Below are 13902 nucleotides of genomic sequence, written 5' to 3'. Positions count from 1 at the left end.
ATAATGGATTGGCAGGTTATTTTGTTCATTTTACTTGAATTTGAGCTTTTAATTAAGATTGAGTAGGATTGGAGAGATGACTCAGTGGTTAAGAGAACTGGTTACTCTCCTAGAGGTTATGAGTTCAACCCCCAGCAACCACATGGTGGCTTATAACCACCTATAGTAGAATCTGATGCCCTCTTCTGGTGTGCAAGAAGACGCCATATTCATATACATAAAATAAGTAAATAAATCTTTTTTTTAGAATTAATATTGAATAACAAGCATGTGCATATGTGTATTGCCAGTGAAAATTCTTTGTATTTTCTATTATTTGTTCTATAATATCTTACTAGTTTAGACAGTTAAAAAAATACTGTCTGCCATGCAGTGTTGACACACACCTTTAATCCTAGCACTCAGGAGCAGAGAGAGGTGGGTGTCTGTGAGTTTGAGGCCACCCTGGTATATAGAGTGAGTTGTAGGACAGAGAATCCCTTGTCTTGAAAAACAAAAGACAAAAGTATTGTCACAGGTAAAGATAGCTTTAGGGAAAAAAGCCAAGATTTTAATAGTGTGTGTGTAGAAGTATTTTATTGTTTATGTTCACACTGATGGATATTCTGCTTTTAAATTGTGTTTGTCGAGAGTGCAGTGGCCACTGGGTGACTACACTGAGCTGTCCGTGAGCAGCTGGTCAGCCTTAGGGTAAGAAAGAGTCAGAGAGTCCTGGCTGAATGGGATTAGATTCTATAGAGTAACAGAAGAGGCCTAGAGGCAGAGTAGGGATGAACTCTTGTTTCTTCATTGGGCAAAACACTGTGAGTTTACAGTTGTCTGTGTGACACAGAAAAGAAATTTGACGTGTTAGGAAATGACAGGATAGCTAAAATGTTTTTACTTGGGGCTGTGCAAAATAAACACAAAGTAAGTGTTTACTTTGGGATTGACTTTTAAATTTTCATCAACAGAGAGAACTAATGGAACGCTACTAAATCAGGAATGGCAGTAGTCTCTTGTTTCTTAATGGTTATGACCTGTAGCAGTCCATGTTGAAACTCTAGAACTTATTTGATTCATGGATCTAGGGTCATAGTTTTCTCACCAATGTTTTGTTTTGGTCCACAGGCTTGAAGAAATAAAGTTAGTGCTTGTTTATTGAAGCAAATTATGATAGCATATCTGAAATTTCTTTGGATCCTTTGGGAAATTCCTATTTATAAGACAGGACTAGAGAATAATCTTGGAGAACTCTTGGCCTTTTAAAAAATTATAAGAGAAAATAGAAAGAAGCTTCAAAGTGTCGTCCCTAAACCTAGTCACAAAGAGCGTGGATATTACTCTTGTCACACCGGGGTAGTGTTGACTTTACTCATTGTAGAGCCATTGCAATAGCCCATCCTATGAAGATAGAGTCAGACAGACTTTCAGGTCCTCTCCATACCTTACACAGTCCTCTCCAGCTTGTCCTAATGGAAAAACCATTAATGGACAGACACATGTGTGCTGAAGTGCTGAGGGCCATGTCAAAGGGAAACCCAAACTCCAGCTTTTCTCTCCTGGTTATCCACTCTCAGCCATATAAGAAGTATACATTTCATCTGTCCTAGGAATGCACCTTGGAAACAAACGCCCTATAGATAAGGTTTCCAGGGGATACATCCTTATGTGGTGTAAGTTGTGCTCATAGTGCACAGCCTCTTGCTGAAGAGTTTTGGAGCAAGGTGGATGTCTGACATCTCAGTGCTTTAGGGTACATTCCCTATATTTGTTCATTTCACCTATCTTCACTCAGGCGACTTACTTGGTGATGTTGAATTAAGTTCTCAAGATAGCCCTGGAGGATAAATAGCCTTGAAAGTGCCTTAGGGGCAGGGTAGAGAACAAACCAGACAAAATGTTTTATCACCACCAGAACTCGCTTGGTAATGATAATGTCTCTGGAGAGACAGAAAAAAAATGTCCCTGGTACTCAAATTCTAGGCTCTTGGGTACCTGAATTACATTAGTCACTGATAGCATCAGTGTGTCTTCTGTGCATAGACTAGTAGGAATTTTGGCCTGACATTCATGTCTTTAAGGAATGATAATGATATATTAAATAACATTATTACTTAAGAACACTTAGGAAAGAATGTATTGTACCAGCTATAAATGTGCTAAATTAGCCAGAAAAAAAAACACACCAAAGGAATAACTCATTAGGGTGGGTCAGCGGTGTGAAGAGGTTCAGCCACCTGTGAGAGCTGGGAAGGCCACAGTGGGAAGGAGACTCCAGAGCCAGGACGAGGGAGTGACACCTAGGCAGGGACTAAGGGCCCTGGAGCCACAGTGTAGCTTATTCAGCTTGGTCAGTAGATGGCACCAAATAGCTGGTAGAGCTTACCTGGTGAAGGGTTCGCCCTGTTTGGGTTTCTCCTTGAGTTGGATTAAATCAATTTTTCTATACTTTGAATGATTGTACTCCGAGTATTGTAAAGTTTTTCTTTACTAGAGATAGAATATTCCAAGATAGGTTTTAAAAAGCGGTGATGTTGCAGTAGTCGTGAAAATTAACCATCTCCAAGGTTACTAGTGTGTAATCTTGCCTTCTTGCCCCCCATCCCTGTGTTAGAGTTGTTTAACTATAAGGTCACTCAGTCACTAGGTTTTAGCTTGTTAATGAGTGGTTTTGTGAAATCCTGTAAATATGTTGTTAACATAACTGTTAAGTTAATATACCAGTATGTTTGTGTTGTTGGGCTTGATTACATCTGTCTGCATTTCTACCCCCTTGCTTGTCCTTTCCTATAAAACCTTGTCCCCATGAGAGTTCAGGGCTGCTTCACCAAACTGTCCTGTGGGTCAGTGGTGAGGTAAGCCCAGGCTCCAGCTTGGAATAAAGAGACCCTAATGTGATTACCCGGGAGTCTGCTCCTGGTTGGTCTTTTGGTGCTCTTTCCTCAAGAGCACATAGGGTGTGTTAATGGTTTGTGAGAAAACTGTAATGGTAAAAGAGGAAGGAGGGGGACTGCTTGAGCCCCTGATGGTGCCACTCCAGACACAGGTGGTTCATTTCAGCATGGAGACCCTGGTGCAGTCCTCTGTTGCTGGGCGGTGATCTTGTTCTATTAGCACACAGATACTAGTGATGAACTGTGCAGGCTGGCCCCTGCGTACACTCTTGGTGCACACTGAAGCTTGAGCCAAGTGAGCATCCATGTGCAAAACTCTTCCTATTAATCTTTTAATCTTAAGGTTAGGAGGGAGAAGGAGAGGAGATAACCAGCATCAATTCCCCTTGTGATCTTTCTACCACTAAGACAGGAGCTATTTCCATTACATTCCCTTCTTAGATGTGCACTTAACTTACTTAGATAGCTTTGTGTGCCTGACTGGGCCTGAGTCCCTGTAGTGAAATTGAACAATACAGGAGTTTAACCATACCAATAGAATCAAGCACAGACCCTTACAAATGCCATAGGACTGGCCATGTTGTACCAAGAAGCCTTCAAGAACCCAAAAGACCCAACCAGGAGCAGACTCCCGGGTAATCACATTAGGGTCTCTTTATTCCAAGCTGGAGCCTGGGCTTATCTCACCACTGACCCACGGGATGGTTTGGTGAAGCAGCCCTGAACTCTCATTGGGACAAGGTTTTATAGGAAAGGACAAGCAAGGGATGGAGCTGTCTAAGCCTGCAAGCATCTAATTGGGGGCTATTGTTGTCCTTTAACATAATTGGCCGGTGCTAGGTGTCAAACCATAAACTCAACTAGTTCTTTTCTGCTGGTTGATGGTTGTTAGGAAAAGAAGTGGCAAGGGGCAGGCATGTAACCTGGAGGTGCAGATTTGTTGGGGAATAACCTGGAAACTGGTGCTAGACATAGGTTTTGTTGGGGAGTAACTTGGAAACTGGTGCTAGACATCGGCTGTTAGTTAACCCGAGTTCAGCCCTAGGTCAGGTTCTCTAAGATGGAGTCTGAACCCATGACCTTTCAGCTGGACCTTTCTCCATGTCCTGTCAGCACACCTGACACAAATACCCACACACACCACTACCACATTCACATTCATGTCTGCTACTGCCAGTGCCAAACCACTTCCGTCTCTGGAGTAGCCTCCAACCAGCTCTGCTTCTATTTTTGACCCTAGAATGTGTTTCCACATGGCACCAAGAACAATCCTTCGGCAGATGCTGGATCAAAGGTCATCATTCTAGACTCAGCCAAGTCTGGCCTGACTCTGTCTAGCTCCCGTAGCCTTATCTCTCCTTACTTCTCCCTCTGCACACCGGACTCCAGCTGTACTGAGCATGCCATGGTGTTTCCTTTGTCTGGTGTGCCACTCTTCCTGATCTGGGAATGGTCTGTGCCTTTTAGACACTGAGATCTATTTCAGTACTAAGCAGTGTATTTATTTCTGACCAGCTAAAATAGCCACTCTCAAATTCATCTGTTTGCGTTTTATTTTCCTTAACTCTGTGGCTTTTCTTGTATGTTTGTGCCTCCCTTCTATGAGGACGTAAGCTTCACTCGCATCGTTTGTTGTTCTTCCCCTGGAATCTAGAGCAGTACTGAGCATGTAGTAATTCCTCAATATACTTGGGTTTTGCATGTGAGTAATGGCTTTATTGAATGGAGGAACTGTATTTAAAGCTAAACATGAACCTCCATGAATAGACATAATTAGTGGGCCAGAGCTTATTTCATAATTATTCCAAAAAACAAAAACAAAAAAAAAAAAAACCACCATTATCTGCAGTGAGCTCTAAAAGAGTGGGTCCTAGAATTTATAGTAACAATGGCATAAATAATTACAATACTTGAGTATTTACTATGCACAGATACTATCTTTGACGTCTTATGCTTAGGTCTGGATCTTAGGCATCAATTTTGAATATGTAAACGAGATACAGAGACAGAATGGTTTGTTCGTTTTTCTTATATAGTTGTTGATAAATGAGAAACTAGAAGGTAATAGACCATAAAACTAAGTGAATGCATTCAAAAAGACCCATGTAGATGTTGCTATAACCCCGATTAAAACATTAAACCTTCACCTTAAATTTTTTTGGTTTTTACTTTGTTTTGCTCTGTTTTGGGTTTTTTGTTTGTTTGTTTGTTTTTCAAGACGTGGGTTCTCTGTGTAACCACCGCTGTCTTGGAACTCACTCTGGCCTCAAATGCAGAGATCAGCCTGCCTCTGCCTCCTGAGTGCTGGGATTAAAGATATGCGCCACCATTGCCCAGCCACTTTAAACTCCCTTTTAAAAGAACATTAATTTGGCATCCAGCGTTTCATTCAGTCTCCTCCCTCCTCCGTGTTTGGGGAAAGCATTAAGGTAGCTTGGCCGAGGTCACACATGTGATATGAAGCAGAGCCAAAGTTGAAAATCAGCCTTGGCTCTAGAAGGTGCATCTGGACAAGCAGAAACTATCCTCCGGCAGCTCTGTGGAGGCTGTGTGCTTTGAATACATACCTATGCTTTCCCTTTCTGTGTCACAGAACTCAGAAGTAACTGATGTGGACAAGCAGCTGAGACAGCCAAGATGACGACCACGGTGGCCACAGACTATGACAACATTGAGATCCAGCAGCAGTACAGCGATGTGAACAACCGCTGGGACGTGGATGACTGGGACAATGAGAACAGCTCTGCACGGCTCTTTGAGCGCTCCCGCATCAAGGCCCTGGCAGGTGAGTGTCCTGAAGTTGTGTGTCCCACCTGTCACCAGATGTTCTATAGCCCTTGAACAGCAGCCATTTCTCCTTTAAGCTGTCTTGCTTGAAATTGATCTCCCCTTGCTTTAACATATCCTATGACAACTAGCTGACCGTTTCATAAGACATTTACTTTTGGAGAGCTGCCAACCTTAATAGCTAACATAGTTTAGAACAGAGTAAATAATGTTTACAGCAATTTAGAAAGAGCTGCTGAGAGTTTGCAAGGATTTTTTTATTTGTAACATATCTTTCATTTCAAATGTTTTAGCATACCATATTTATATAAAATATCCATAAAATGGCTGTGTTCTTAGTGCCGGTGGCAGATTAACTGATCTTAGCAGTGAGTATCTACTGCAAGGTCTTTAGATCTGAAAGCAGCCGTGTCCTGTGGGAAGGCCGTATTTAATGCTGTTAATGAGCAGGTTTGCTGTTGACCATTCCCATTAGTGTGGATTGTCCTTCCTGTGTGATTGCTATTCCCTTGCTACTGCTGAATACATAGAACATTTCAGTGGCCCTCATCAGCAGGCAGCAATGTCAGGAAAAGGGTCCATCACTCTGAAAACTGAGCAGTACCAGACATGTATAAAACAAGAGTCAAAATGGAGTGTATTTAAGGTACTCTATGCGTGTACTTCTGAGATTTTAGAGGATTGTTTCAGAATGAGAAAGCGGGTTAATGATTTTTCCTTTTAGTGTCATTAATTATGATAGATTATACCATGGTATGAGCAGATACATTCCCTATTGATTGTTAATTCTAGTTCACTTTTCTGTTGTCTTTATAGTAGAATCTGATTATGAAACAAACACTATTTTCAAGAAGGAGGACATCTAATCAAGTGGCTAAAGTGACAGAGAAATTATTGGTCACAGAGTCAGCACGTTCTAGCTTTCGATAGAATTTTTCATGACCTTAAATGATATGACCAGGTTGGCCCAAAGCAGTGGTTCTTAACCTGTGGGCCTCAGCCGCACTGGGGGTCAAATGACCCTTTCACAGGGGTCGTCAAAGACCATAGATATTTACATTACAATTCATATCGGTAACAAAATCACAGTTATGAATTTAGCAATGAAAATAATTTTATGGTTGGGGGTCCCAGAACCTGAGGTATCACAGCATTAGGAAGGCCTTTGGAAATCACGAGTGTGGTCTATGCTGCTGAATACTTTAACATTCTTTTTCATGAATCCTCATTTGAGACAAGACCATTCTGCTGGTGGTAGCTAGTTACCTCAGATCATAAGCTTCATGTTCTAGTTCCAAGCTAACCTATGTTGTCTTGTTTTAAGAGCATTTTATTTATACAACATAGAGCAAGTTTCTTGGTTTTTTTTTCTTTTTTTTCATATGTATGTGAAATGCATGGACACATATGTGCACATGTTTTGGATGTATATAGGTACATGCGCATGTACACATATGCACAGGTGTGTGGCGATCCAAAGTTGATGTGTTATCTGCCTTAGTCACTCTGCTTTATTTATTATATGTCTCACTAAACTGAAGCATCACTAATTCTGGCTAGTTTAGGTAGCCAGCTTGCAAAATAATCTCCTGCCTCTGCTTCTGGAGAACTGGATTTATGGGTGGCCTCCATATTGTCTGGTTTATCAGGTAGTCCTCACATGTGCACAGGAAGCTTTTTATCCATTGAGCCACACCAGCCCATTCCAGCTCCTGTTTGTTTTTCTCTATGAGAGATCTTTCAACACACTCAGATTCAAGAGCTCAGCTGTTCTGGGTGTTGGTCCTTGTCATAACCTTCTAGGGATGTTGATGCTAGTGCCAGAATGATGGGTTACAGTAATGATAGCAAGAGCTTAATGTGTTTCTGTGGGCCATGCACCGCTTCAAACGTATTGAAGCCAGGCAGGGTAGCATATGTTTATACTAGCACTTGGGAGACTGAGGAGGGAAGATTTTGATTTTGAGGCCAGCCTTAGCAGCGTAGTGAGATCTGGTCTCAACAAGAGTAAAACCGAAAAGTAGCCAATCCCAGGACAATTGCTTGAGGAGGGCTACTGTCTTCTGTGAATGGTAGAAGTGTAATCCGAGGCACAGAAGGAGTGAGTACTTACTCAGGGCACATCGTTGGCACATCACCCCATTGCCCAAGAGAGCATAGCAAAGGGTACTTTGCTACCTACATGATATGTAGCCCCTGACAGGATGGAAAACACAACTCTTTAGCTTCCTCCTCAAGAAGTTGGGCAAAAAGGAATCTCAACTCTTCAGCCTATGCTATCCTCAAATTCTCAGTTATCCTGCTTTAGCTTCTTCAAGTTATGGGGTTACTGGTATAAGCTAACATGTCCAGCAAGACTTCGATATATTAGGTAAGTAAATAGGCAATATTAGTGTTGCCATATACTCAGAAGTAAAATTTCTTCTCAACATGTCTTAGTATGAAAATTTATGAATGCCATTTTCTATTTATTATTAAATGTTTTAAATACTCACATTCCTTTTACATATGAGAGACAGGTAAGAAGCAGTCTAACTTTGAACACATGGTAGATAGTACTTTTCCCTTTGTCATGATGCTGCTCTTGTGAGTTTGAACATTCTTTTCTTTAGTGGTGTTGACTTGCAAAGGGTTTTTTGGCATGCTGGTTCAGCCTCAGGCAGTACACTGTGAGGTGAATTTATGTCTTGTGTAAGTTATTTCCCGCATCCCATGGTGGCATGTCCACATTCCTTACCTCTGACCAGCTTGCCTCAGTGTACTGGGACATGTGATAACTGCGTAATCTGAGTGCCCTCGACCAGCATTCCATTTGAAAGAAAACACAGTGCTTAGATCTTTTAAGAAATGTCAGAGGGGCTGGAGGTGTAATTCAGTCCGAGAATTCTTGCCTAGCATATGCAAGGCTCTGTGTTCAGACCCCAGTACTAACAGAAAGAGAGGGGGAAAAGCAGCTGAACCACAGTTTTGAGAGTTAAATGCTTTCTTTTCAAAATTGCATATGTGATCACTGCTTATGTTTATAGAATCCACACAGATTAAGGAAAGTAATAGCCTTTCATAATATGTGACTTAATTTGGGAATATCAATTAAAAATAAATGGAATTAATCTTTATTAATCCATAAACAGTATAGAAGGAATATGGAGTAGTCACTTTAATTTTGAATGAATTTTTTTACATTTGAAATTTTTCCTGAAGTCTAAATTATTTTATAATTAGAAAAAAATCATGAAATCATCTTAAACTTCTTACACTACAGTTAGAAATTTTGGTACTTTTAAAAAAAAAGACCTAGAGATATCAAAGAATAAAGCCTGTACAGACCAGGTAGTGGTGATCCACGCCTTTTAGCCTAGGACTCAGGAGGTGAGGCAGGGCTAAACAGAGAAATACTGTCTCTAAAAAATAAACAAACATGCAATAGTTAAACATAGGATCAATCTTTAACATTAAAGTTTCCATGGCACTAATGTTCTCTGGTAAATTATAGACATGGCTAAAGAAATTGTCCAGTTACCAGGGCAAACTCAAACCCAGGTGGCCCTGCCCTACGCACACTTCTCGTGTGCTGAGATTACAGCAGGCCCAGCATCTCTGACCAAACTCAAATACACTCCATGCGCCATCAGAAATAAATCGTCTACCAACACATATGGGTGACAGGACTGACTGACTTGTTTTGAGACTGGATCTCGTATGTAGTGCAGGCTGGTCTTGAACTTGCAATCCTGTTTTCCTCCATCTTCTGAGTAAAGGTGTAATGGGCAAAGCCTTGGCTGAATCAGAATCCCCTGTGAGACCATTCAATTTCATTTTTAGAGAAAAACAATGCCAGGCAGATGTTAAGTAATTATTTCAGCTATATTCTAGTTTATGATACAAAGTCTATTACAGTAGGTGCCTTGATTCTTAAACTGTGAATTTGTCAGTACTTTTGACATGATTCTCGTGAACTAGAAACCCACAAGAAAGTATTCAGGAAGCAAGGGAGCTAAACATTTAGTCTGTGTCTACTGATTAGATATCTTTGAAAAGAATCATGAATTCATGATTATTTTTAGTCAAGTCATTTCTGGTTGCAAAGAATAGAGATGCATGCTCTCTGAATTAAAGAGATAGGAGCTGGGTTTGCTAGTACAGACCACAGTTGCTCAATACAGACAGAGCCCTCATTTTATCCCCGCCATAAAGAAAGAAGTAGCAGCAACAGCATGAGATAGAATTAAGGGAGAATAAAGGGTTATTGTAAAGTATCAGGCAGGGGCCAGGGTGGTGGCCATGCTTTTAATCCCAGCATTCAGGAAACAGAGGCAGGCAGATTTCTGTGAGTTTGAGGTAGCCTGGTTTACCTAGCAATTTTTAGACCAGCCAAGATTGATGTGGTAAGACACTGTCTCAAAGGAGAGAAAGAAAGATGGCGGGAGGGAGACAGGGAGAGAGGGAGGTTGGTCTCATACAAAGCAGGCTTAACAAAGCCATGTGCTAACCTCTATCGGACAGTATCTCAGTTGTTCTTCATTTGTTGGAGCCCTCCACTTAGTAACTGCTCCTTCGTAATTTGGCTCACACCTGACTTGGGTGAAATGTAGATTCAACTTTACTTCTTATCTAACTTAAAAAAAAATTAAACCTCAGTACAAAAGTATACTTATGACTTAATTGATTTAAAAACAGTTTCTCTTTGAGTACAAATTTCTATAGGATTGGGTGTGGTAGTGAAAGTCTGTTTGGCCCAGAAATCTGTAGAGCAGGCCAAGGCCAGCTGGAGACTTAGAGTTGATTGCCTTTGAAAGGGATAGCTTAAGATTGGTGAGATAGGACCTAGCAGCTCTCCCAGCCCACAGAGTGTAAAGAGAATTGAGTCACAACAGTTTTACTTTGCCCTCCACATTGTGCTGTGTCTTGTGCAAATCCTTCCTCCAAATTAGGGAGGAAGGGAGGAGAGAGAATGGAGAGAGAGAGAGAGAGAGAGAGAGAGAGAGAGAGAGAGAGAGAGAGAGAGAGAGAGAGAGAGAGAGAGAGAGCGCGCGAGCGAGCATGTGCGTGCACAAGCCAGCTAGGTAGTGATGGTACATGCCTTTAATCTCAGTACTCAGGAGACAGAGACAGGCAGATCTCTGAGTTTCAGGCCAGCCTGATCTACAGAGTGAATTCTAGGATGTGCTAACCAGTAGTCTGTCTAGTGGTGTGGTTGGTGTGTTCAAGGCAGACGATTTGTAGTGTGGAGAAAGAAGGCCTTTATGTTAACTTTTCAAGGGAGATTAGCATGTTCTGCATGAAGATAAACTGTCTGTGGAAGGAAACAAGGTGCAAATTGGCCCCAGAACGAGAGAGACTAAGGTTAATGGAGTCTTGCCTTTTAGCCTCCTCCTGTGAGTGCCCCACCCCCTGCAGGGGTCTACCAGATGGCAGGAAGCCTTCCTTTCCCTTGGCCTCTTTCACATTCTAGTTGGGAGGCAGGGAGGCTTTGGTGAGGCTGCAGGCACTAGGCTGTGATTGGACTATAGAGGTGTAAGAACACAGAGCCCGATGGAGATGTTCTCTGCAAACGCCGATGGCTTTCATGGAGATGGCACCAAATGGAAGTAGGCAGCGGAACAGTCAGGCAGATGCTTGTTCTCAACTCAGAGATAATAACATTTTATAACCATTAGCTGTTTCTCCTTAAAAGAAAAGAAGCAGAAGTGGATACCCCTCTCTTTAAAATCCTTGAAATTATGGAAGGAAACAAACGTTATACTTTCAGCCCTCTAAAATAAGCCTTTTCTCAAGTGCCTGATAGAAAGCTGCTCCAGGTCAGGTTTGGTTTGTTCTTTACAGTGCTGACATAAAAACTTGAGTGTTATTTCACAAAGCAACAGAAACACTTACCACGTATCAAATGGACCGTGGAGCCGTGTGTGGTGGTGCAGTGAGGCCGTACTTGGTAGCATACATCTTTAATCCCAACACTTCGAGTCCGAGGCAGGCAGATTTCTGTGAGTTTGAGACCAGCCTGGTCTACACGGTGAGTTTCATGATAACCTTCTCAAGAAAACTAAAATACGAAATGAGCAGTGGACACCACGTACGACAACCCTTGCTTGTAATCCCAGTACTTGTAGGGCTGAAGTCTGAGGATTACTACTGAAGGCCAACATGGGCGTCATAGTCAATGCCAGGTCACCAAGGCTGCAAAGAAAATCCTTGCCTAAAAAAGCAGGGAGGAAAAAGGGACCAAACCACAAGCTGTAGAGCAGAAGAGTATGGCAACATTCTATAAAGGCGCTGTACCTTTTGAGACCCTGAGCTTAAACCTGTTTACCATGTGGTTGAAAAAGGTATCCATTTCTTTCTCATTAGTACTGTCTGAGGAAATTGCCTATGGTCTTAAATTTGACTTCTTTGCTAAAAGCCTGTAAATTCTCAGAAATCTAAAACAGTGACATATTTGGTGCTGATACAGGCTATTGGGTGAATCTTTGCCACCCAGGTTTAACTTCTCACAGACTCCTTAGACTTCTCAAGTATGCATGTGAAACTGCCCTATTACCTACAAGATGGATGAAGTCTGGGAGATGTCGAAAACTCCATCAGGTCTCAGCCTCTCCCTGGACTGCATGTTACATGTTGGATCACCCTGTAAATCTTTAGGAAGCACCACTGCTCTCTCCTGTCTCCAGCCTTAGCCTAGTACCATGGATCAGAGACATTTTTCTGTGTAGCTCATCCTGAACTTTCTTTGATTAAACCTCGTTGGCCTTTGTTAATCTGTATTATGTATCCTGTGGATCACTAGTCTCAAGTATGTGCTCAAAGTAGTTCTGTTCATGTTTTCTCTGGCTGATGAAGCAATTCTTGGAGACAGTGGCAGTAGAGAGTATTTCTTTTGTCACTCCTTTATCACTTCATATTAGTCTGAATGCAGTCAGTTATTGAGCATTTGACAAACCAAGTAACTCATTCCTAGTCAGAGCTGCTAACATTACATCATTTGGGAAAACTGTCCCCTAACTTTTGTGATACCTGTCAAGCAGTTAATTTGATGCATCTGAGAGTTTGACCTTAAAATGTACTATACAATAATTGCACTGTACATTGTACATTATGACTGCACATATGCACTATACATTGTACATTATGACTACACACGCACACTGAAACAAACCCGAGCGTTCTGAGGTGGACAGTGAGTGTTTCCTTCCTCTGACCCTTTCCCACTCCGCTCAGTGAAGAGAATGCTTTTAAAAGTTCTGTGAAAACCAGACACAGTTGTATATGCCTGTAATCGTCTGATTGTAGAGGCCAAGGCAAGAGGACCCAGCAAATTTGAGCCAGTTTGGTCTTTATTGTGAGTCCCAGGCTAGTTAGAACTACATAATGAAACCCTATCTTAAAGAATGATCACCACCACCCTCAAACAAACAAACAAAAGCCAAATTGGATGATGCAAATCTTTTGAGAATGTACGTGATTAAAAAAGGGTATGGGCTGAATATCTGTATCCTACCTCCCATTCTTAGGTGAAACCCTAGTTCCCAACATGATAGTGTTAATAGGTGGAATTGGGGATGATTAAACTATGAGGGAAGGGGGCTGGAGAGATGGCTCAGTGGTTAAGAGCACCAGACTGTTCTTCCAGAGGTCCTGAGTTCAAATCCCAGCAACCACATGGTGGCTCACAACTATCTGTAGTGGGATCCGAAGCCCTCTTCTGGTGTGTCTGAAGACAGCTACAGTGTACTCACATACAAAATAAATAAATAAATCTTTAAAAAGAAAAAAAGAAAAAAGAAAAACTATGAGGGAAGAGCCTCAGGGCTAGGACTTTTTATCTGTTCTTTGAAAGTGCAAGAGGGTATTTGTAAAATAGGGAGAAGACCTTCACCAAGAACCCAGCTGTGCTGGGACCCTCACTTTTAGCACCAAGAACGAAGCAACAAGTTTGCATTGTCTGAGGGATCCTGTCAGTGGTTCACTGCCTCAGTAACCTGAACCAACACAAGTGCCTCCTTCGCCTTTAGGGGAAGAGCAGAAGCACGGTCACTTTGACAGCAGCCTCTGGAGTTTAATTTTTCTCCCATCATTCACTTGGATCAGTTAAACTCTGTCTACTGTGAGGTCAGCAGAGGCTCCTGGAAGCATTTGTCTATAAGCGTGTATGGCCCATTGCGGTGAGAATCAGATAGCTTGTCATGTTGGCCTCTGCCTCTTTTTATGTTAAAAGTGTCTGGCTTTTGCCCTTGAGGGTCACAAG

At 41.8% G+C, this 13902-nt stretch overlaps 1 protein-coding gene across 2 annotated transcripts in view; it reads left to right on the top strand.

Moving 5' to 3' along the window:
• Positions 1 to 13902, top strand: part of Sptbn1 (spectrin beta, non-erythrocytic 1) — a 172283-nt gene that overhangs the window by 38243 nt on the left and 120138 nt on the right. For both annotated transcript variants that reach the window (XM_032917109.1, XM_032917110.1), the window contains exon 2: positions 5470 to 5661. In XM_032917109.1, coding sequence (XP_032773000.1) covers positions 5514 to 5661 — 148 coding nt within the window. In that variant the 5' untranslated portion in view covers positions 5470 to 5513. The remainder of the gene's footprint in view (positions 1 to 5469; positions 5662 to 13902) is intronic.

The sequence above is a fragment of the Rattus rattus genome, chromosome 11 (assembly GCF_011064425.1).
Source record: "Rattus rattus isolate New Zealand chromosome 11, Rrattus_CSIRO_v1, whole genome shotgun sequence".
NCBI lineage: Eukaryota > Metazoa > Chordata > Mammalia > Rodentia > Muridae > Rattus > Rattus rattus.
This window is presented reverse-complemented; position numbering and strand designations above follow the sequence as displayed.